The sequence below is a fragment of the Culex quinquefasciatus genome, chromosome 2, assembly GCF_015732765.1.
Source record: "Culex quinquefasciatus strain JHB chromosome 2, VPISU_Cqui_1.0_pri_paternal, whole genome shotgun sequence".
NCBI lineage: Eukaryota > Metazoa > Arthropoda > Insecta > Diptera > Culicidae > Culex > Culex quinquefasciatus.
Genome location: NC_051862.1, coordinates 157,900,041 through 157,926,518, shown reverse-complemented (window position 1 = coordinate 157,926,518; position 26,478 = coordinate 157,900,041). Strand labels below are relative to the sequence as shown.

At 22.5% G+C, this 26,478-nt stretch overlaps 1 protein-coding gene across 1 annotated transcript in view; it reads left to right on the top strand.

The window, feature by feature from the left end:
* The first annotated feature begins 591 nt into the window (after window positions 1-591).
* The window catches only part of LOC6032500 (hepatocyte growth factor-regulated tyrosine kinase substrate), a 41,057-nt gene continuing 15,170 nt past the window's right edge, over window positions 592-26,478 (top strand). Inside the window, exons 1-4 of the mRNA XM_038255397.1 lie at window positions 592-786; window positions 862-946; window positions 1,047-1,311; window positions 6,558-8,432. Of these exons, the coding sequence (XP_038111325.1) occupies window positions 753-786; window positions 862-946; window positions 1,047-1,311; window positions 6,558-8,408 (2,235 nt within the window). The 5' untranslated portion in view covers window positions 592-752 and the 3' untranslated portion in view covers window positions 8,409-8,432. The remainder of the gene's footprint in view (window positions 787-861; window positions 947-1,046; window positions 1,312-6,557; window positions 8,433-26,478) is intronic.

Here is a 26,478-nt window from a genome sequence, read left to right as displayed (position 1 = left end):
GCTTTTTGAGATTCGGCGGGAATTTTAAATATTATTATATCCAATTCAAAATTATTAAAACGTTTGTATTTATCAGTCGCATTCAAAAAGAAAAATTACAATTAATTGATTTTTTCATCAAAACATATTACAAACAAGCACCGCGCGAAGAAACGTCAAACGCAATCTTTCCGTTTCTGTTACTTTTCAGCTGCGTACCGCTTAAGAAAAATCTTTTCGTGACCCTTTCCTTGACCGTTTCTTGGGCGTTTTTTTGTATGGAGTTTTGCGTTCCTTCCCATCTGCGTATCAGCCTTTAAAATTTAAAATTTTCTCTAATTGTTGAGATAATATTGAAGAAAAGTTTCAAGACAAAAAATCATGAAATTGCTTAAAAATGTACACATTCAAAAATCCGTTCAAATTTTCAAAAATGCAGTCACGTCACGTGCTCCACATTTGAATTTCATCGACTCCATTTCGCGCCAGCCATTTCCATCAAAATTGGTTCATGTCCGTGCTTTCTATGCCACCAGGTGTCGCGCTTTCGTCGACGAATCGACGAACAAAAAAAAATGCCGATAGGGCACATCAACAAGCAAACGTCATCGTCGTCCTCCGTGTTTTGCTTATCAGCTGAGTTGACAAGTGAAAATTTGGGAGTAAAATTTCTAAATTACTTTGAAAATTGTAAAAATATCACGCAAATTTAGAGTTTTTAATCGTAAGCAGTTACTTATAAACAGAGTGAATTAATAATTGAACAAACAAACATGTTTCGCTCGTCAAATTTCGACAAAAGTTTGGGTAAGTCTTGCACCTTTGTTTTGACTCTGTTTTGGTTCCTGTATCATGTTCCAATCCAACACTACGCCCTTTCAGAGAATGCCACCAGCCACCTTCAGCTGGAACCGGATTGGCAGTCAATCATGGTGATCTGCGACGCAATCCGGCAGACCGATGTTTCGTAAGTTTAACTTCTTTCTTCTTTTCTCAACTCGATGAAGTTTCCGGAAAATGATGATTCATATCTTACTTTTTTCCCTTCTCTCCCTCTCTTGGCACAGGGCCAAGTACGCGGTCCAGGCGATCAAGAAGAAGCTCTTTTCGCCGAACCCGCACACGGCCCAGTACGCGCTGCTGGTGCTCGAGAGCGTGGTCAAGAACTGCGGCGCTCCGGTGCACGATGAAATCTCCAACAAGGCCAACTGCGAGATGTTCCAGCAGCTGGTCAACAACACCCCGCACGAGGAGGTCCGCGCCAAGATGCTGGAGCTGATCCAGGCGTGGGCGTGTGCGTTCCGTTCGGTGTTCAAGTACCGTTCGATTCGGGTGAGTTCTCTTTGGGTAGACTGTGGCACCGAAACGGGTGCTAATTGGATAAAGTCCGGTGCAAAGAAAAGGTTTCGATTTCGATTGGCTGCGTGTTGTGTTGGGTGGGGTGTTGCGTTGCGTTGTGCAGTCGCAGCCGAGCGGTGAGAGTGTTCAAGTCGTGGCAAGGTACGGTCTCGAGGTTTGATATCACTGTTAATTTAATTTGCAAGTGACTCATCGATTACTGGCGAGCTTCTTTGTTGAAATGTGCAGGCCACTTGAAACGAGAAAAGGGAAATGTCGCAGAACTTTGGAAAACATTTTGTTCAATTAATTCAGAGGATTTTATTACCGCCTAAGGGGTTCAGTTTTTCGTAAAAATCAATTCAAATGTTAGCATTAAGCATTACTTTTGAATCACATGAAAATGTGCTCCTGAATAAGCTAATCATCGGATGAAAACGATAAATTACTGGAGTTTTGAGAATAAAAGATGGTGTTGTTACATTGCATGAACTTGGGGAGAGTATCACAACGTTAATCATTTTTCAACAGTTTATACTGAAACACCTTGTTTATGTCTTCTACTCGGGAAAAATCCGGGAAAATCGAGAATTTTCCATCACCGGGAGAAAACCGGAAAAAACTCGGGAATTCGACTGAAAATCAAAAATATTATAAATTAGTCGACATTTGTCAAACTTCTGTTTAATTATTTTTGACTAAAAAAAAAATATTATAAATATCATAATTAATAAGTATATTATGATCTTGAGCAATTCTCTGAGATTTCGGTCATTCGATTTTTTCTGTATTTTTTAATCCGGCTGAAACTTTTTTGGTGCCTTCGGTATGCCCAAAGAAGCCATTTTGCATCATTAGTTTGTCCATATAATTTTCCATACAAATTTGGCAGCTGTCCATACAAAAATGATATGTAAAAATTCAAAATCTGTATCTTTTGAAGGAATTTTTGATCGATTTGGTGTCTTCGGCAAAGTTGTATGGATATGGACTACACTGAAAAAATGATACACGGTAAATTTGGTGATTTTTAATTTAACTTTTGTCACTAAAACTTGATTTGCAAAAAACACTATTTTTAATTTTTTTATTTTTTGATATGTTTTAGAGACATAAAATGCCAACAGAAATTTCAGAATGGGCAAAAATTTGACCGAGTTATGATTTTTGAATCAATACAGATTTTTCAAAAATCGAAATATTGGTTGCAAAATTTTTCAACTTCATTTTTCGATGTAAAATCAATTTGCAATCAAAAAGTTTAGTGAATTTTTTAAAGTGCACGTTTTCAAGTTATAACCATTTTAGGTAACTTTTGAAAATAGTCGCAGGTTTCATTTTTAAATTAGTGCCCATGTTTGCCCATCTTTGAAAAAATTTTTGAAAAGCTGAGAAAATTCTCTATATTTTGCTTTATTGAACTTTGTCGATACGACCCATAGTTGCTGAGATATTGCCATGCAAAGAAAAACAGGAAAATTTATGTTTTCTAAGTCTCACCCAAATAACCCACCATTTTATAATGTCGATATCTCAGCAACTATAGGTCCGATTTACAATGTTAAAGATAAAACATTCGTCCGATCTTTTCGAAAAAATATTTTAATTTAAAATCAAGACTAACATTTCAAATGGGCGTAATATTGAATGTTTGGCCCGTTTGAAATGTTAGTCTTGATTTTAAATTTTTTTAAATATTTTTTTCGAAAAGATCGGAAAATTTCACGAATGTTTCATGTTTTAACATTGTAAATCGGACCTATAGTTGCTGAGATATCGACATTAGAAAATGGTAGGTTGTTTGGGTGAGACTTAGAAAACATCAATTTTCCTGTTTTTAACCTTTGCATGGCAATATCTCAGCAACTTTGGATCGTATCGACAAAGTTCAATAAAGCAAAATATAGAGAATTTTCTCAGCTCTTCAAAAATATTTTTTTCAGAGATGGGCAAACATGGGCACTAATTTTAAAAATGAAACGCGACTATTTTCAAAAAGTTACCTAAAATTGGTTATAACTTGAAAACGGTGCACTTTAACAAAATTCACTAAAGTACTTTTGATTGCAAATTCGATTTACATCGAAAATGAAGTTGAAAATTTGCGACTAATATTTCGATTTTGAAAAATCTGTATTGATTCAAAAATCATAACTCGGTCAAAGATTTTTGCCCATTCTGGAAATTTCTGAAAAGTTGGCATTTTATGTCCTCTAAAACATATCAAAAAATAAAAAAATTAAAAATAGTGTTTTTTTGCAAATCAAGTTTTAGTGACAAAAAGTTAAATTAAAAATCACCAATTTTTTTTACCGTGTATCATTTTTTTCAGTGTAGTCCATATCCATACCTACAACTTTGCCGAAGACACCAAATCGATCAAAAAATTCCTTCAAAAGATACAGATTTTTGAATTTTCACATATCATTTTTGTATGGACAGCTGCCAAATTTGTATGGAAAATTATATGGACAAACTAATGATGCAAAATGGCTTCTTTGGGCATACCAAAGGCACCAAAAAAGTTTCAGCCGGATTAAAAAATACAAAAATTAAAATTAAAGAAAAAAGACCGATTCCGTAGAGAACTGCTCTCTTACTATCTTTAGTGAATTCGTTTTCAAAATTTCAAAATAAATGTTTAGTAATATGCTATTTCAGGCTATTTCCTATAAAATTTGCGTATGAATAGTTGGAAACAAATTATAAAAAAGCAACAATATAATTTTTGTAGTGTTTTGATTTTTTTGAACTTAATAAACTTTAACCGAAAAGATATTTTAAAAGGCCTTTCAGCAGTAAAATATTCGTCAAAACATGATGAGCATTTTGATTTCATGGTTAAAAAATAAAACGCTTGTTAAACTTTCTTCCTTCCCCTTCAATTTTTTTAATTTTTTTAATTAAGGGAAATATACCCTTTCTAATCAAACACCTATCTTCGTCATATGGAGAGTTTGATGCTCGATTAAAGCTCCAAAAATACTATTTAGGCTGTAAACTTACCAGCAACAGCACCGCCTCGAGTAAGCACGCAAATTTATGCCACTTACTGGCCAAAAAGATCAAATTTAATGCACTTTTGATCATAATTTATATTTTGCGAGACCATTTCTCATCATTTTGGTGGCACACACATCCACACGCAAGATCAGAGGTTAACTGCTTAACGAAAGTCGCCATCAATATCTTTTCACTTGCGCTAACGATTTCAAAGCGCTTAAGATATAAAATTGCTTCCAATTACCGGCAACATGTTCTTTTGACCGTTACTTAGTCACTCACTTGAAAAATAATCCCGAAACATGTAAATAATTAGCAAGCGCCATCAAAAAAACAAACGCGCTAAGTCTTTTGACGTTTCAATTTTGACTACACATTCCAATCGAAGGCTGAAGAAAACCGAGCGAGAAGCGAAGGCAAATAAAGAACAAAGGGTGGCCACCAACACCACCAGCAGCACTTGTGGTGTTGCCAGGAAACTTTCTCTATAAATGCTACTTTTCGTGAGTGTTCGCTCAAAATTTCATCAATTTTGGCAGCACGAAGCAGACCCAAACGAGCGTTGGAAGAAAAAAAGAACTAAGCTTAAAATAGAAAAATGGGCGTGGCTCAATGCACACAAATGATTAGAATGCGTTTTTGAAATATTGTTTTAAAATGCTTGTAAAAGGAATAGCATAACTTTTAATAAAAGTGAAAATAAACAGAAATGTTCACAAAAAGTTGCTCTACTCGTTGGTGTACTTGGTTTTACTGAATTTCAAGGAACACTCCAGATTATCCAGCATCATTCAAACAAGACCGCTTATTAGGCTTAAAATGGGTTTATTTCCCCTAATACCCTGATATCATTAAGGGTGTTGCAAATACTTTTCACAGTTCATGTCGCCTTCCTGATTTTTCAGGGGGCAAACAAAATATTTTTCCAAAATTCTTCAAAATGTCCATGAAAATAGAAGTCTAATCAACTGAGAACAACCTAAATTAACTTTTCTGCGTTGATAATCATATTTAGCATGTTCGAGCTTGTTTAAAAATGTTTTGAATTTTTATGAAATTCCAATGCATCGCAAAAAAAAAAAATTCGCAGAATTTTTTTATTGTCAATACTTAGATATTTTGGAAACTAATGATGGGAAAACAACTGGACACTTTTTCATTAAAATGTTGAAACCGTGGTTTACATTTTTTGGCAACACTCCAAGTTTTTTTTTCTTCATATTTTTAACATTTTTACGAAAAATGTGGAAAACCGAGAATTCACAAATCGAAATCTGTTGTCCACCCTGCTGCTACAACCACGGGCATACAAATCCAATGTCCCATCCCCTAATAAAATCAACAACAGCAACAATGTCCCATACCAGAGGGTCCAAAAAGGAGTACCCAAACTTGTTAGATTCAGAAATGTGATATTGTTTGAACACTCCGTGTTAAAACTCAACCCACTTCAACGAATCGTCTCTGTGGTAAACTTTACGCCGCAGGCCTGGCCGCTTGAAAGTTTGTGATGTTTCAATGCATACTAATGCAATTTCGCAGTACAAATGTAAGGGGTTTTATCAGATTAAATTAGATTAGTATGAAAACGTTGAATTACTGATGGTAATACTAAGTCACAGCCCCAGCAGCTGGACACCGAGTTGCGGCAGAGGACAAAAGCAAAGGCCAGCAGAGCCAACCAAGACCCCTACACATTCCCCCTTCCCTTCCCACGACTTGTCTTTTAACATCAATCTCTTTCCTACTGACCCCGAGTAGGCCGCGGGTAATCGGCTCCCCTCCCACTAACATCTACACCCAAGATCCTCTGTAATTACTCTTAGTTTTAAGAAAATTGTAATTACAAAAGCCTACTCGGTCCTAACCAGGTCCCAGTACCAAAAACGACATAATAAAAATAATTTTATGAAAAAATAAAATAAAATACTAAGTCACAGCTTGAAGAGTAAAGGCTAGTACGGAGCTCGGAAGGAAAGGGGTCAAGAAACAGCTTTACGAACACCAGAACAAAAGAGAGGGAGCTATTCCTTAGGGCTTTCCCTTACCCTCTCTGGCTTGCTCTCGCTGCTTCTGCTGTCAATTTGAAATTTTCTTTGACCGGTTCCTTACAATTGTTCACTGGAATGAAATCATATTTTGAAAAGTTCTGGATTTATTACGGATTCCGTTGGGGTTAGTTAACCAAAAAAGCAAATCTAACACTTTTCACCTTCTTTATTCCATTTTCTACGCAGGATACTATGAACATTCTGAAAAGCGAAGGCCACAAGTTCCCGGAGTTGAAGGAAGCCGACGCCATGTTCACCTCGGAGAACGCCCCGGACTGGGCCGACGGCGAGGTGTGCCACCGATGCCGGGTCGGGTTTTCGTTCACCCAGCGCAAGCACCACTGCCGCAACTGTGGCCAGGTGTTCTGCCAGCAGTGCTCGTCCAAGAACAGCACGCTGCCCAAGTTCGGCATCGAGAAGGAGGTGCGCGTTTGTGAGGGCTGTTACACCCAGCTGCAGCGTCCGGTGGGAACGCTGCAGAAGAAGCCAACCGAAGAGGAAGATCTGCCGGCGGAATATCTGAGCAGTTCGCTGGCCCAGCAGACGCAGGCACCGGTGGCGCGGAAAACCGAGGAGGAACTCAGGGAGGAGGAAGAGTTGCAGCTGGCGCTGGCGTTGAGCCAATCCGAGGCGGAAACGAAGAAGAACTCGACGGTGGCGCGCCGTCCGACGTTCCACAAGTCGCCGAGCCCGGAACCGGTCAAGGTGCAGCGCAGTCCGAGCCCGGTTGAGGAAACACCGGCGGATCCCGAGTTGGCACGCTATCTGAACCGTAACTATTGGGAGCAACGCCAGCTGGCGGATTCTCCGGCATCGCCGTCGGCCCCGAGTCCAATGCCGAGTCCGATGCCGCTGCAGAACAACAGTTTAGTGATTCCGAAGATTGGCGACGACGTTGAGATAAATGAGTTTTCCAACTCGATGAAGACTCAGGTGGAGATCTTCGTCAACCGGATGAAGTCCAACTCGAGCCGTGGTCGGAGCATTTCGACGGACAGCTCCGTTCAGACGTTGTTCATGAACTTGACTTCGCTGCACTCGCGGCTGTTGACCTTCATCAAGGATATGGACGACAAGCGCATGTGGTACGAACAGTTGCAGGATAAGTTGACTCAGATTAAGGACTCACGCGCTGCGTTGGACGTTTTGCGTCAGGAGCATCAGGATAAGTTGCGTCGCATTGCGGAAGAGCAGGAACGTCAGAAGCAGCTCCAGATGGCCCAAAAGCTGGAAATTATGCGCAAGAAGAAGCAAGAGTACCTTCAATATCAACGCCAACTCGCACTTCAACGCATTCAAGAGCAAGAGCGTGAAATGCAAATGCGTCAGGAGCAGCAAAAGGCCCAATATCGCATGGGAACCGCCTTCCCGTTCATGTCCCCGCCGGCCCCAGGCCAAGGACCGCAAGGATCACCGGTTCACTATCCCGGCTACGGCTATCAACAAATTCCCCCGACAGGAACTCTTCCCCACTACGGACCACCTGGACCGGGACAACCCGGCATGCCACCCCAAATGGGCCAACAGCTGTTCTCACCACAGCACGGACCTCAGCCGCCGTACATGCCACCGGGAATGCCACAAGGCCCAGACAACGGACCCCAACAGCAACAACAAATGGCCCCACCCGGAATGAACATGATGCCCGGACAAATGCCAAACGGTGTCCCCATGCCACCAGGGGGTGTCCCCCCTCCCATGATGACCGGTCCGCCACAACAACCCCAACAACAGCAGCAGCCGCAAGGACCACCATCCCAGGGTCTGCCCATGAATCCCGGAATGCCACCGCAGCAGCTGGGACCGGATCCGAACGTGGGCCAGCAGCAGCAGCCTCCGCAGATTCACCAACAGCAGCAGCAGGTTCCACCGCAGCAGATGCCGCAGCAACAACCCGTTGTACCGCCTCCGGTTCAAGTGGCTCCGCCACAAGTCGTTGCACCGGCGCCGGCAGTGGCAGTTGCACCTCCCGCTGCTGCGCCTGCGGCACCGTCGGCACCGGAACCGGCCACGGCTGAGCTGATCAGCTTCGATTGAGGTGGCTTGCAGAGCGGTGGAACAGTGAGTTGGAAAATTGTTATACTATGTTGGTTTTAATTGTCAAAATATATTTATGAAAAATGTTTGTAAAAACTAATAAGCCAAAACTTTGTTTACAGTGTGAACGTTAAAACTAAAAACTAAAAACTAAAAACTAAAAACTAAAAACTAAAAACTAAAAACTAAAAACTAAAAACTAAAAACTAAAAACTAAAAACTAAAAACTAAAAACTAAAAACTAAAAACTAAAAACTAAAAACTAAAAACTAAAAACTAAAAACTAAAAACTAAAAACTAAAACTAAAAACTAAAACTAAAAACTAAAAACTAAAAACTAAAAACTAAAAACTAAAACTAAAAACTAAAACTAAAACTAAAACTAAAAACTAAAAACTAAAAACTAAAACTAAAAACTAAAACTAAAAACTAAAACTAAAAACTAAAAACTAAAAACTAAAAACTAAAAACTAAAAACTAAAAACTAAAACTAAAAACTAAAACTAAAAACTAAAAACTAAAAACTAAAAACTAAAACTAAAAACTAAAAACTAAAAACTAAAAACTAAAACTAAAAACTAAAAACTAAAAACTAAAAACTAAAAACTAAAAACTAAAAACTAAAACTAAAAACTAAAACTAAAAACTAAAAACTAAAACTAAAAACTAAAAACTAAAAACTAAAACTAAAAACTAAAACTAAAAACTAAAAACTAAAAACTAAAACTAAAAACTAAAAAAAAACTAAAAACTAAAAACTAAAACTAAAACTAAAAACTAAAAACTAAAAACTAAAAACTAAAAACTAAAAACTAAAATACTAAAAACTAAAACTAAAATCTAAAATCTAAAAACTAAAAACTAAAAACTAAAAACTAAAAACTAAAAACTAAAAACTAAAAACTAAAAACTAAAAACTAAAAACTAAAACTAAAACTAAAAACTAAAACTAAAAACTAAAAACTAAAAACTAAAAACTAAAAACTAAAAACTAAAACTAAAACTAAAACTAAAAACTAAAAACTAAAAACTAAAACTAAAACTAAAAACTAAAAACTAAAACTAAAAACTAAAACTAAAAACTAAAAACTAAAAACTAAAACTAAAAACTAAAACTAAAAAAACTAAAAACTAAAACTAAAAACTAAAAACTAAAACTAAAAACTAAAAACTAAAACTAAAAACTAAAAACTAAAAACTAAAACTAAAAACTAAAAACTAAAAACTAAAAACTAAAAACTAAAAACTAAAAACTAAAAACTAAAAACTAACAACTAAAAACTAAAATACTAAAAACTATAAACTAAAATCTAAAAACTAAAAACTAAAAACTAAAAACTAAAAACTAAAAACTAAAAACTAAAAACTAAAAACTAAAAACTAAAAACTAAAAACTAAAAACTAAAAACTAAAATACTAAAAACTAAAATCTAAAAACTAAAATCTAAAAACTAAAAACCAAAAACCAAAAACTAAAAACTAAAAACTAAAAACTAAAAACTAAAAACTAAAAACTAAAAACTAAAAACTAAAAACTAAAAACTAAAAACTAAAAACTAAAAACTAAAAACTAAAAACTAAAAACTAAAAACTAAAAACTAAAAACTAAAAACTAAAAACTAAAACTAAAAACTAAAAACTAAAAACTAAAAACTAAAAACTAAAAACTAAAATAAAAACTAAAAACTAAAAACTAAAACTAAAACTACTAAACTAAAAACTAAAAACTAAAAACTAAAAACTAAAACTAAAAACTAAAAACTAAAACTAAAACTAAAAACTAAAACTAAAAACTAAAACTAAAAACTAAAACTAAAAACTAAAACTAAAAACTAAAAACTAAAAACTAAAACTAAAAACTAAAAACTAAAAACTAAAAACTAAAAACTAAAACTAAAACTAAAACTACTAAAAACTAAAAACTAAAAACTAAAAACTAAAAACTAAAAACTAAAAACTAAAAACTAAAAACTAAAAACTAAAAACTAAAAACTAAAAACTAAAAACTAAAATACTAAAAACTAAAAACTAAAAAATTAAAACTAAAAAATAAAAACTAAAAACTAAAATACTAAAATACTAAAATACTAAAATAAAATACTAAAATACTAAAATACTGAAATACTAAAATACTAAAATAAAAATAAAATACTAAAATACTAAAATACTAAAATACTAAATGCTAAATGCTAAAATACTAAAATACTAAAATGCTAAATACTAAAATACTAAAATACTAAAATACTAAAATACTAAAATACTAAAATACTAAAATAAAATACTAAAATACTAAAATACTGAAATACTAAAATACTAAAATACTAAAATACTAAAATAAAATACTAAAATACTAAAATACTGAAATACTAAAATACTAAAATACTAAAATACTAAAATACTATAATACTAAAATACTAAAATACTAAAATACTAAAATACTAAAATACTTAAATACTTAAATATTTAAATACTTAAATACTTAAATACTAAAATACTTAAATATTTAAATACATAAATACTTAAATACTTAAATACTTAAATACTTAAACACTTAAATACTAAAATACTAAAATACTAAAATACTTAAATACTAAAATACTTAAATACTTAAATACTTAAATACTTAAATACTAAAATACTTAAATACTTAAATACTTAAATACTTAAATACTTAAATACTTAAATACTTAAATACTTAAATACTTAAATACTTAAATACTTAAATACTTAAATACTTAAATACTTAAATACTTCAATACTTCAATACTTCAATACTTAAATACTTAAATACTTAAATACTTAAATACTTAAATACTTAAATACTTAAATACTTAAATACTTAAATACTTAAATACTTAAATACTTAAATACTCATATACTAAAATACTAAAATACTTAAATACTTAAATATTTAAATACTTAAATACTTAAATACTAAAATACTTAAATATTTAAATACTTAAATACTTAAATACTTAAATACTTAAATACTTAAACACTTAAATACTAAAATACTAAAATACTAAAATACTTAAATACTTAAACACTTAAATACTTAAATACTTAAATCCTAAAATACTTAAATACTTAAATACTAAAATACTTAAATACTTAAATACTTAAATACTTAAATACTAAAATACTTAAATACTTAAATACTTAAATACTTAAATACTTAAATACTTAAATACTTAAATACTTAAATACTAAAATACTTAAATACTTAAATACTTAAATACTTAAATACTTAAATACTTAAATACTTAAATACTTAAATACTTAAATACTTAAATACTTAAATACTTAAATACTTAAATACTTAAATACTTAAATACTTCAATACTTAAATACTTAATACTTAAATACTTAATACTTAAATACTTCAATACTTAAATACTTAAATACTTAAATACTTAAATACTTAAATACTTAAATACTTAAATACTCATATACTAAAATACTAAAATACTTTAATACTTAAATACTTAAATACTTAAACACTTAAATACTAAAATACTAAAATACTAAAATACTTAAATACTTAAATACTTAAATACTTAAATACTTAAATACTTAAATACTTAAATACTTAAATACTCATATACTAAAATACTAAAATACTTTAATACTTAAATACTTAAATACTTAAACACTTAAATACTAAAATACTAAAATACTAAAATACTAAAATACTAAAATACTAAAATACTAAAATACTAAAATACTAAAATACTAAAATACTAAAATACTAAAATACTAAAATACTTAAATACTTAAATATTTAAATACTTAAATACTAAAATACTAAATATTTAAATACTTAAATACTTAAATACTTAAATACTTAAATACTTAAACACTTAAATACTAAAATACTAAAATACTAAAATACTTAAATACTTAAACACTTAAATACTTAAATACTTAAATCCTAAAATACTTAAATACTTAAATACTAAAATACTTAAATACTTAAATACTTAAATACTTAAATACTAAAATACTTAAATACTTAAATACTTAAATACTTAAATACTTAAATACTTAAATACTTAAATACTTAAATACTAAAATACTTAAATACTTAAATACTTAAATACTTAAATACTTAAATACTTAAATACTTAAATACTTAAATACTTAAATACTTAAATACTTAAATACTTAAATACTTAAATACTTAAATACTTAAATACTTCAATACTTAAATACTTCAATACTTAAATACTTAAATACTTAAATACTTCAATACTTAAATACTTAAATACTTAAATACTTAAATACTTAAATACTTAAATACTTAAATACTTAAATACTTAAATACTAAATACTCATATACTAAAATACTAAAATACTAAAATACTTAAATACTTAAATACTTAAACACTTAAATACTAAAATACTAAAATACTAAAATACTTAAATACTTAAATACTTAAATACTTAAATACTTAAATACTTAAATACTTAAATACTTAAACACTTAAATACTAAAATACTAAAATACTAAAATACAAAATACTTAAACACTTAAATACTTAAATACTTAAATCCTAAAATACTTAAATACTTAAATACTAAAATACTTAAATACTTAAATACTTAAATACTTAAATACTAAAATACTTAAATACTTAAATACTTAAATACTTAAATACTTAAATACTTAAATACTTAAATTAAATACTAAAATACTTAAATACTTAAATACTTAAATACTTAAATACTTAAATACTTAAATACTTAAATACTTAAATACTTAAATACTTAAATACTTAAATACTTAAATACTTAAATACTTAAATACTTAAATACTTCAATACTTAAATACTTCAATACTTAAATACTTAAATACTTAAATACTTCAATACTTAAATACTTAAATACTTAAATACTTAAATACTTAAATACTTAAATACTTAAATACTCATATACTAAAATACTAAAATACTTTAATACTTAAATACTTAAATACTTAAACACTTAAATACTAAAATACTAAAATACTAAAATACTTAAATACTTAAATACTTAAATACTTAAATACTTAAATACTTAAATACTTAAATACTTAAATACTCATATACTAAAATACTAAAATACTTTAATACTTAAATACTTAAATACTTAAACACTTAAATACTAAAATACTAAAATACTAAAATACTAAAATACTAAAATACTAAAATACTAAAATACTAAAATACTAAAATACTAAAATACTAAAATACTTAAATACTTAAATATTTAAATACTTAAATACTTAAATACTAAAATACTTAAATATTTAAATACTTAAATACTTAAATACTTAAATACTTAAATACTTAAACACTTAAATACTAAAATACTAAAATACTAAAATACTTAAATACTTAAACACTTAAATACTTAAATACTTAAATCCTAAAATACTTAAATACTTAAATACTAAAATACTTAAATACTTAAATACTTAAATACTTAAATACTAAAATACTTAAATACTTAAATACTTAAATACTTAAATACTTAAATACTTAAATACTTAAATACTTAAATACTAAAATACTTAAATACTTAAATACTTCAATACTTAAATACTTCAATACTTAAATACTTAAATACTTAAATACTTCAATACTTAAATACTTAAATACTTAAATACTTAAATACTTAAATACTTAAATACTTAAATACTCATATACTAAAATACTAAAATACTAAAATACTTAAATACTTAAATACTTAAACACTTAAATACTAAAATACTAAAATACTAAAATACTTAAATACTTAAATACTTAAATACTTAAATACTTAAATACTTAAATACTTAAATACTTCAATACTTAAATACTTCAATACTTCAATACTTAAATACTTAAATACTTAAATACTTAAATACTTAAATACTTAAATACTTCAATACTTAAATACTTAAATACTTAAATACTTAAATACTTAAATACTTAAATACTTAAATACTTAAATACTTAAATACTTAAATACTTAAATACTTAAATACTTAAATACTTAAATACTTCAATACTTCAATACTTCAATACTTAAATACTTAAATACTTAAATACTTCAATACTTAAATACTTAAATACTTAAATACTTAAATACTTAAATACTTAAATACTTAAATACTTAAATACTCATATACTAAAATACTAAAATACTTAAATACTTAAATATTTAAATACTTAAATACTTAAATACTAAAATACTTAAATATTTAAATACTTAAATACTTAAATACTTAAATACTTAAATACTTAAATACTTAAATACTTAAATACTTAAATACTTAAATACTTAAATACTTCAATACTTAAATACTTCAATACTTAAATACTTAAATACTTAAATACTTCAATACTTAAATACTTAAATACTTAAATACTTAAATACTTAAATACTTAAATACTTAAATACTCATATACTAAAATACTAAAATACTTTAATACTTAAATACTTAAATACTTAAACACTTAAATACTAAAATACTAAAATACTAAAATACTTAAATACTTAAATACTTAAATACTTAAATACTTAAATACTTAAATACTTAAATACTTAAATACTCATATACTAAAATACTAAAATACTTTAATACTTAAATACTTAAATACTTAAACACTTAAATACTAAAATACTAAAATACTAAAATACTAAAATACTAAAATACTAAAATACTAAAATACTAAAATACTAAAATACTAAAATACTAAAATACTAAAATACTTAAATACTTAAATATTTAAATACTTAAATACTTAAATACTAAAATACTTAAATATTTAAATACTTAAATACTTAAATACTTAAATACTTAAATACTTAAACACTTAAATACTAAAATACTAAAATACTAAAATACTAAAATACTTAAATACTTAAACACTTAAATACTTAAATACTTAAATCCTAAAATACTTAAATACTTAAATACTAAAATACTTAAATACTTAAATACTTAAATACTTAAATACTAAAATACTTAAATACTTAAATACTTAAATACTTAAATACTTAAATACTAAATACTTAAATACTTAAATACTAAAATACTTAAATACTTAAATACTTAAATACTTAAATACTTAAATACTTAAATACTTAAATACTTAAATACTTAAATACTTAAATACTTAAATACTTAAATACTTAAATACTTAAATACTTAAATACTTAAATACTTAAATACTTCCTTAAATACTTAATACTTAAATACTTAAATACTTAAATACTTCAATACTTAAATACTTAAATACTTAAATACTTAAATACTTAAATACTTAAATACTTAAATACTCATATACTAAAATACTAAAATACTAAAATACTTAAATACTTAAATACTTAAACACTTAAATACTAAAATACTAAAATACTAAAATACTTAAATACTTAAATACTTAAATACTTAAATACTTAAATACTTAAATATGCTTCAATACTTAAATACTTCAATACTTAAATACTTAAATACTTAAATACTTAAATACTTAATACTTAAATACTTAAATACTTAAATACTTAAATACTTCAATACTAAATACTTCAATACTTCAATACTTAAATACTTAAATACTTAAATACTTAAATATTAAATATTAAATACTTAAATACTTCAATACTTAAATACTTCAATACTTCAATTACTTAAATACTTAAATACTTAAATACTTAAATACTTAAATACTTAAATACTCATATACTAAAATACTAAAATACTTTAATACTTAAATACTTAAATACTTAAACACTTAAATACTTAAATACTAAACACTTAAATACTAAAATACTAAAATACTAAAATACTAAAATACTAAAATACTAAAATACTAAAATACTAAAATACTAAAATACTAAAATACTAAAATACTAAAATACTAAAATACTAAAATACTAAAATACTAAAATACTTAAATACTTAAATATTTAAATACTTAAATACTTAAATACTAAAATACTTAAATATTTAAATACTTAAATACTTAAATACTTAAATACTTAAATACTTAAACACTTAAATACTAAAATACTAAAATACTAAAATACTTAAATACTAAAATACTTAAACACTTAAATACTTAAATACTTAAATACTTAAATACTTAAATACTTAAATACTTAAATACTTAAATACTTAAATACTTCAATACTTAAATACTTCAATACTTAAATACTTAAATCTTAAATACTAATACTTAAATACTTAAATACTTAAATACTTAAATACTTAAATACTTAAATACTTAAATACTTAAATACTTAAATACTTAAATACTCATATACTAAAATACTAAAATACTAAAATACTTAAATACTTAAATACTTAAACACTTAAATACTAAAATACTAAAATACTAAAATACTTAAATACTTAAATACTTAAATACTTAAATACTTAAATACTTAAATACTTAAATACTTAAATACTTAAACACTTAAATACTAAAATACTAAAATACTAAAATACTTAAATACTTAAACACTTAAATACTTAAATACTTAAATCCTAAAATACTTAAATACTTAAATACTAAAATACTTAAATACTTAAATACTTAAATACTTAAATACTAAAATACTTAAATACTTAAATACTTAAATACTTAAATACTTCAATACTTAAATACTTAAATACTTAAATACTTAAATACTTAAATACTTAAATACTTAAATACTTAAATACTTAAATACTTAAATACTCATATACTAAAATACTAAAATACTTAAATACTTAAATACTTAAACACTTAAATACTAAAATACTAAAATACTAAAATACTTAAATACTTAAATACTTAAATACTTAAATACTTAAATACTTAAATACTTAAATACTTAAACACTTAAATACTAAAATACTAAAATACTAAAATACTTAAATACTTAAACACTTAAATACTTAAATACTTAAATCCTAAAATACTTAAATACTTAAATACTAAAATACTTAAATACTTAAATACTTAAATACTTAAATACTAAAATACTTAAATACTTAAATACTTAAATACTTAAATACTTAAATACTTAAATACTTAAATACTTAAATACTAAAATACTTAAATACTTAAATACTAAATACTTAAATACTTAAATACTTAAATACTTAAATACTTAAATACTTAAATACTTAAATACTTAAATACTTAAATACTTAAATACTTAAATACTTAAATACTTAAATACTTCAATACTTAAATACTTCAATACTTAAATACTTAAATACTTAAATACTTCAATACTTAAATACTTAAATACTTAAATACTTAAATACTTAAATACTTAAATACTTAAATACTTAAATACTTAAATACTTAAATACTTAAATACTTAAATACTTCAATACTTCAATACTTCAATACTTAAATACTTAAATACTTAAATACTTCAATACTTAAATACTTAAATACTTAAATACTTAAATACTTAAATTAAATACTTAAATACTTAAATACTCATATACTAAAATACTAAAATACTTAAATACTTAAATATTTAAATACTTAAATACTTAAATACTAAAATACTTAAATATTTAAATACTTAAATACTTAAATACTTAAATACTTAAATACTTAAACACTTAAATACTAAAATACTAAAATACTAAAATACTTAAATACTTAAACACTTAAATACTTAAATACTTAAATCCTAAAATACTTAAATACTTAAATACTAAAATACTTAAATACTTAAATACTTAAATACTTAAATACTAAAATACTTAAATACTTAAATACTTAAATACTTAAATACTTAAATACTTAAATACTTAAATACTTAAATACTAAAATACTTAAATACTTAAATACTTAAATACTTAAATACTTAAATACTTAAATACTTAAATACTTAAATACTTAAATACTTAAATACTTAAATACTTAAATACTTAAATACTTAAATACTTAAATACTTCAATACTTAAATACTTAAATACTAAAATACTTAAATACTTAAATACTTAAATACTTAAATACTTAAATACTTAAATACTTAAATACTTAAATACTTAAATACTTAAATACTTAAATACTTAAATACTTAAATACTTAAATACTTAAATACTTCAATACTTAAATACTTCAATACTTAAATACTTAAATACTTAAATACTTCTATAAATACTTAAATACTTAAATACTTAAATACTTAAATACTTAAATACTTAAATACTAAAATACTTAAATACTTAAATACTTAAATACTTAAATACTTAAATACTTAAATACTTAAATACTTAAATACTAAAATACTTAAATACTTAAATACTTCAATACTTAAATACTTCAATACTTAAATACTTAAATACTTAAATACTTCAATACTTAAATACTTAAATACTTAAATACTTAAATACTTAAATACTTAAATACTTAAATACTCATATACTAAAATACTAAAATACTAAAATACTTAAATACTTAAATACTTAAACACTTAAATACTAAAATACTAAAATACTAAAATACTTAAATACTTAAATACTTAAATACTTAAATACTTAAATACTTAAATACTTAAATACTTCAATACTTAAATACTTCAATACTTCAATACTTAAATACTTAAATACTTAAATACTTAAATACTTAAATACTTAAATACTTAAATACTTCAATACTTAAATACTTAAATACTTAAATACTTAAATACTTAAATACTTAAATACTTAAATACTTAAATACTTAAATACTTAAATACTTAAATACTTAAATACTTAAATACTTAAATACTTCAATACTTCAATACTTCAATACTTAAATACTTAAATACTTAAATACTTCAATACTTAAATACTTAAATACTTAAATACTTAAATACTTAAATACTTAAATACTTAAATACTTAAATACTCATATACTAAAATACTAAAATACTTAAATACTTAAATATTTAAATACTTAAATACTTAAATACTAAAATACTTAAATATTTAAATACTTAAATACTTAAATACTTAAATACTTAAATACTTAAATACTTAAATACTTAAATACTTAAATACTTAAATACTTAAATACTTCAATACTTAAATACTTCAATACTTAAATACTTAAATACTTAAATACTTCAATACTTAAATACTTAAATACTTAAATACTTAAATACTTAAATACTTAAATACTTAAATACTCATATACTAAAATACTAAAATACTTTAATACTTAAATACTTAAATACTTAAACACTTAAATACTAAAATACTAAAATACTAAAATACTTAAATACTTAAATACTTAAATACTTAAATACTTAAATACTTAAATACTTAAATACTTAAATACTCATATACTAAAATACTAAAATACTTTAATACTTAAATACTTAAATACTTAAACACTTAAATACTAAAATACTAAAATACTAAAATACTAAAATACTAAAATACTAAAATACTAAAATACTAAAATACTAAAATACTAAAATACTAAAATACTAAAATACTTAAATACTTAAATATTTAAATACTTAAATACTTAAATACTAAAATACTTAAATATTTAAATACTTAAATACTTAAATACTTAAATACTTAAATACTTAAACACTTAAATACTAAAATACTAAAATACTAAAATACTAAAATACTTAAATACTTAAACACTTAAATACTTAAATACTTAAATCCTAAAATACTTAAATACTTAAATACTAAAATACTTAAAATAAATACTTAAATACTAAAATACTAAAATACTAAAATACTAAAATACTTAAATACTTAAATACTTAAATACTTAAATACTTAAATACTTAAATACTAAAATACTTAAATACTTAAATACTTAAATACTTAAATACTTAAATACTTAAATACTTAAATACTTAAATACTTAAATACTTAAATACTTAAATACTTAAATACTTCAATACTTAAATACTTAAATACTTAAATACTTAAATACTTCAATACTTAAATACTTCAATACTTAAATACTTAAATACTTAAATACTAATAATTAAATACTTAAATACTTAAATACTTAAATACTTAAATACTTAAATACTTAAATACTCATATACTAAAATACTAAAATACTAAAATACTTAAATACTTAAATACTTAAACACTTAAATACTAAAATACTAAAATACTAAAATACTTAAATACTTAAATACTTAAATACTTAAATACTTAAATACTTAAATACTTAAATACTTCAATACTTAAATACTTCAATACTTAAATACTTAAATACTTAAATACTTAAATACTTCAATACTTAAATACTTAAATACTTAAATACTTAAATACTTCAATACTTAAATACTTCAATACTTCAATACTTAAATACTTAAATACTTAAATACTTAAATACTTAAATACTTAAATACTTAAATACTTCAATACTTAAATACTTCAATACTTCAATACTTAAATACTTAAATACTTAAATACTTAAATACTTAAATACTTAAATACTCATATACTAAAATACTAAAATACTTTAATACTTAAATACTTAAATACTTAAACACTTAAATACTTAAATACTTAAACACTTAAATACTAAAATACTAAAATACTAAAATACTAAAATACTAAAATACTAAAATACTAAAATACTAAAATACTAAAATACTAAAATACTAAAATACTAAAATACTAAAATACTAAAATACTAAAATACTTAAATACTTAAATATTTAAATACTTAAATACTTAAATACTAAAATACTTAAATATTTAAATACTTAAATACTTAAATACTTAAATACTTAAATACTTAAACACTTAAATACTAAAATACTAAAATACTAAAATACTTAAATACTAAAATACTTAAACACTTAAATACTTAAATACTTAAATACTTAAATACTTAAATACTTAAATACTTAAATACTTAAATACTTAAATACTTCAATACTTAAATACTTCAATACTTAAATACTTAAATACTTAAATACTTCAATACTTAAATACTTAAATACTTAAATACTTAAATACTTAAATACTTAAATACTTAAATACTTAAATACTTAAATACTTAAATACTCATATACTAAAATACTAAAATACTAAAATACTTAAATACTTAAATACTTAAACACTTAAATACTAAAATACTAAAATACTAAAATACTTAAATACTTAAATACTTAAATACTTAAATACTTAAATACTTAAATACTTAAATACTTAAATACTTAAACACTTAAATACTAAAATACTAAAATACTAAAATACTTAAATACTTAAACACTTAAATACTTAAATACTTAAATCCTAAAATACTTAAATACTTAAATACTAAAATACTTAAATACTTAAATACTTAAATACTTAAATACTAAAATACTTAAATACTTAAATACTTAAATACTTAAATACTTCAATACTTAAATACTTAAATACTTAAATACTTAAATACTTAAATACTTAAATACTTAAATACTTAAATACTTAAATACTTAAATACTCATATACTAAAATACTAAAATACTAAAATACTTAAATACTTAAATACTTAAACACTTAAATACTAAAATACTAAAATACTAAAATACTTAAATACTTAAATACTTAAATACTTAAATACTTAAATACTTAAATACTTAAATACTTAAACACTTAAATACTAAAATACTAAAATACTAAAATACTTAAATACTTAAACACTTAAATACTTAAATACTTAAATCCTAAAATACTTAAATACTTAAATACTAAAATACTTAAATACTTAAATACTTAAATACTTAAATACTAAAATACTTAAATACTTAAATACTTAAATACTTAAATACTTAAATACTTAAATACTTAAATACTTAAATACTAAAATACTTAAATACTTAAATACTTAAATACTTAAATACTTAAATACTTAAATACTTAAATACTTAAATACTTAAATACTTAAATACTTAAATACTTAAATACTTAAATACTTAAATACTTAAATACTTAAATACTTCAATACTTAAATACTTCAATACTTAAATACTTAAATACTTAAATACTTCAATACTTAAATACTTAAATACTTAAATACTTAAATACTTAAATACTTAAATACTTAAATACTTAAATACTTAAATACTTAAATACTTAAATACTTCAATACTTCAATACTTCAATACTTAAATACTTAAATACTTAAATACTTCAATACTTAAATACTTAAATACTTAAATACTTAAATACTTAAATACTTAAATACTTAAATACTTAAATACTCATATACTAAAATACTAAAATACTTAAATACTTAAATATTTAAATACTTAAATACTTAAATACTAAAATACTTAAATATTTAAATACTTAAATACTTAAATACTTAAATACTTAAATACTTAAACACTTAAATACTAAAATACTAAAATACTAAAATACTTAAATACTTAAACACTTAAATACTTAAATACTTAAATCCTAAAATACTTAAATACTTAAATACTAAAATACTTAAATACTTAAATACTTAAATACTTAAATACTAAAATACTTAAATTAAATACTTAAATACTTAAATACTTAAATACTTAAATACTTAAATACTTAAATACTTAAATACTTAAATACTTAAATACTTAAATACTTAAATACTTAAATACTTAAATACTTAAATACTTAAATACTTAAATACTTAAATACTTAAATACTTAAATACTTAAATACTTAAATACTTCAATACTTAAATACTTAAATACTAAAATACTTAAATACTTAAATACTTAAATACTTAAATACTTAAATACTTAAATACTTAAATACTTAAATACTTAAATACTTAAATACTTAAATACTTAAATACTTAAATACTTAAATACTTAAATACTTAAATACTTCAATACTTAAATACTTCAATACTTAAATACTTAAATACTTAAATACTTAAATACTTAAATACTTAAATACTTAAATACTTAAATACTTAAATACTTAAATACTTAAATACTTAAATACTTAAATACTTAAATACTTAAATACTTCAATACTTAAATACTTCAATACTTAAATACTTAAATACTTAAATACTTAAATACTTAAATACTTAAATACTTAAATACTTAAATACTTAAATACTTAAATACTTAAATACTTAAATACTTAAATACTCAAATACTTAAATACTTAAATACTTAAATACTTAAATACTTAAATACTTAAATACTAAAATACTTAAATATTTAAATACTTAAATACTTAAATACTTAAATACTTAAATACTTAAACACTTAAATACTAAAATACTAAAATACTAAAATACTTAAATACTAAACACTTAAATACTTAAATACTTAAATCTAAAATACTTAAATACTTAAATACTAAAATACTTAAATACTTAAATACTTAAATACTTAAATACTAAAATACTTAAATACTTAAATACTTAAATACTTAAATACTTAAATACTTAAATACTTAAATACTAAAATACTAAAATACTTAAATACTTAAATACTTAAATACTTAAATACTTAAATACTTAAATACTTAAATACTTAAATACTTAAATACTTAAATACTTAAATACTTCAATACTTAAATACTTCAATACTTAAATACTTAAATACTTAAATACTTCAATACTTAAATACTTAAATACTTAAATACTTAAATACTTAAATACTTAAATACTTAAATACTTAAATACTCATATACTAAAATACTAAAATACTTAAATACTTAAATATTTAAATACTTAAATACTTAAATACTAAAATACTTAAATATTTAAATACTTAAATACTTAAATACTTAAATACTTAAATACTTAAATACTTAAATACTTAAATACTTAAATACTTAAATACTTAAATACTTCAATACTTAAATACTTCAATACTTAAATACTTAAATACTTAAATACTTCAATACTTAAATACTTAAATACTTAAATACTTAAATACTTAAATACTTAAATACTTAAATACTCATATACTAAAATACTAAAATACTTTAATACTTAAATACTTAAATACTTAAACACTTAAATACTAAAATACTAAAATACTAAAATACTTAAATACTTAAATACTTAAATACTTAAATACTTAAATACTTAAATACTTAAATACTTAAATACTCATATACTAAAATACTAAAATACTTTAATACTTAAATACTTAAATACTTAAACACTTAAATACTAAAATACTAAAATACTAAAATACTAAAATACTAAAATACTAAAATACTAAAATACTAAAATACTAAAATACTAAAATACTAAAATACTAAAATACTTAAATACTTAAATATTTAAATACTTAAATACTTAAATACTAAAATACTTAAATATTTAAATACTTAAATACTTAAATACTTAAATACTTAAATACTTAAACACTTAAATACTAAAATACTAAAATACTAAAATACTAAAATACTTAAATACTTAAACACTTAAATACTTAAATACTTAAATCCTAAAATACTTAAATACTTAAATACTAAAATACTTAAATACTTAAATACTTAAATACTTAAATACTAAAATACTTAAATACTTAAATACTTAAATACTTAAATACTTAAATACTTAAATACTTAAATACTTAAATACTAAAATACTTAAATACTTAAATACTTAAATACTTAAATACTTAAATACAAATACTAAATACTTAAATACTTAAATACTTAAATACTTAAATACTTAAATACTTAAATACTTAAATACTTAAATACTTCAATACTTCAATACTTAAATACTTCAATACTTAAATACTTAAATACTTAAATACTTCAATACTTAAATACTTAAATACTTAAATACTTAAATACTTAAATACTTAAATACTTAAATACTTAAATACTCATATACTAAAATACTAAAATACTAAAATACTTAAATACTTAAATACTTAAACACTTAAATACTAAAATACTAAAATACTAAAATACTTAAATACTTAAATACTTAAATACTTAAATACTTAAATACTTAAATACTTAAATACTTCAATACTTAAATACTTCAATACTTAAATACTTAAATACTTAAATACTTAAATACTTCAATACTTAAATACTTAAATACTTAAATACTTAAATACTTCAATACTTAAATACTTCAATACTTCAATACTTAAATACTTAAATACTTAAATACTTAAATACTTAAATACTTAAATACTTAAATACTTCAATACTTAAATACTTCAATACTTCAATACTTAAATACTTAAATACTTAAATACTTAAATACTTAAATACTTAAATACTCATATACTAAAATACTAAAATACTTTAATACTTAAATACTTAAACACTTAAATACTTAAATACTTAAACACTTAAATACTAAAATACTAAAATACTAAAATACTAAAATACTAAAATACTAAAATACTAAAATACTAAAATACTAAAATACTAAAATACTAAAATACTAAAATACTAAAATACTAAAATACTAAAATACTTAAATACTTAAATATTTAAATACTTAAATACTTAAATACTAAAATACTTAAATATTTAAATACTTAAATACTTAAATACTTAAATACTTAAATACTTAAACACTTAAATACTAAAATACTAAAATACTAAAATACTTAAATACTAAAATACTTAACACTTAAATACTTAAATACTTAAATACTTAAATACTTAAATACTTAAATGTAAATACTTAAATACTTAAATACTTAAATACTTCAATACTTAAATACTTCAATACTTAAATACTTAAATACTTAAATACTTCAATACTTAAATACTTAAATACTTAAATACTTAAATACTTAAATACTTAAATACTTAAATACTTAAATACTTAAATACTTAAATACTCATATACTAAAATACTAAAATACTAAAATACTTAAATACTTAAATACTTAAACACTTAAATACTAAAATACTAAAATACTAAAATACTTAAATACTTAAATACTTAAATACTTAAATACTTAAATACTTAAATACTTAAATACTTAAATACTTAAACACTTAAATACTAAAATACTAAAATACTAAAATACTTAAATACTTAAACACTTAAATACTTAAATACTTAAATCCTAAAATACTTAAATACTTAAATACTAAAATACTTAAATACTTAAATACTTAAATACTTAAATACTA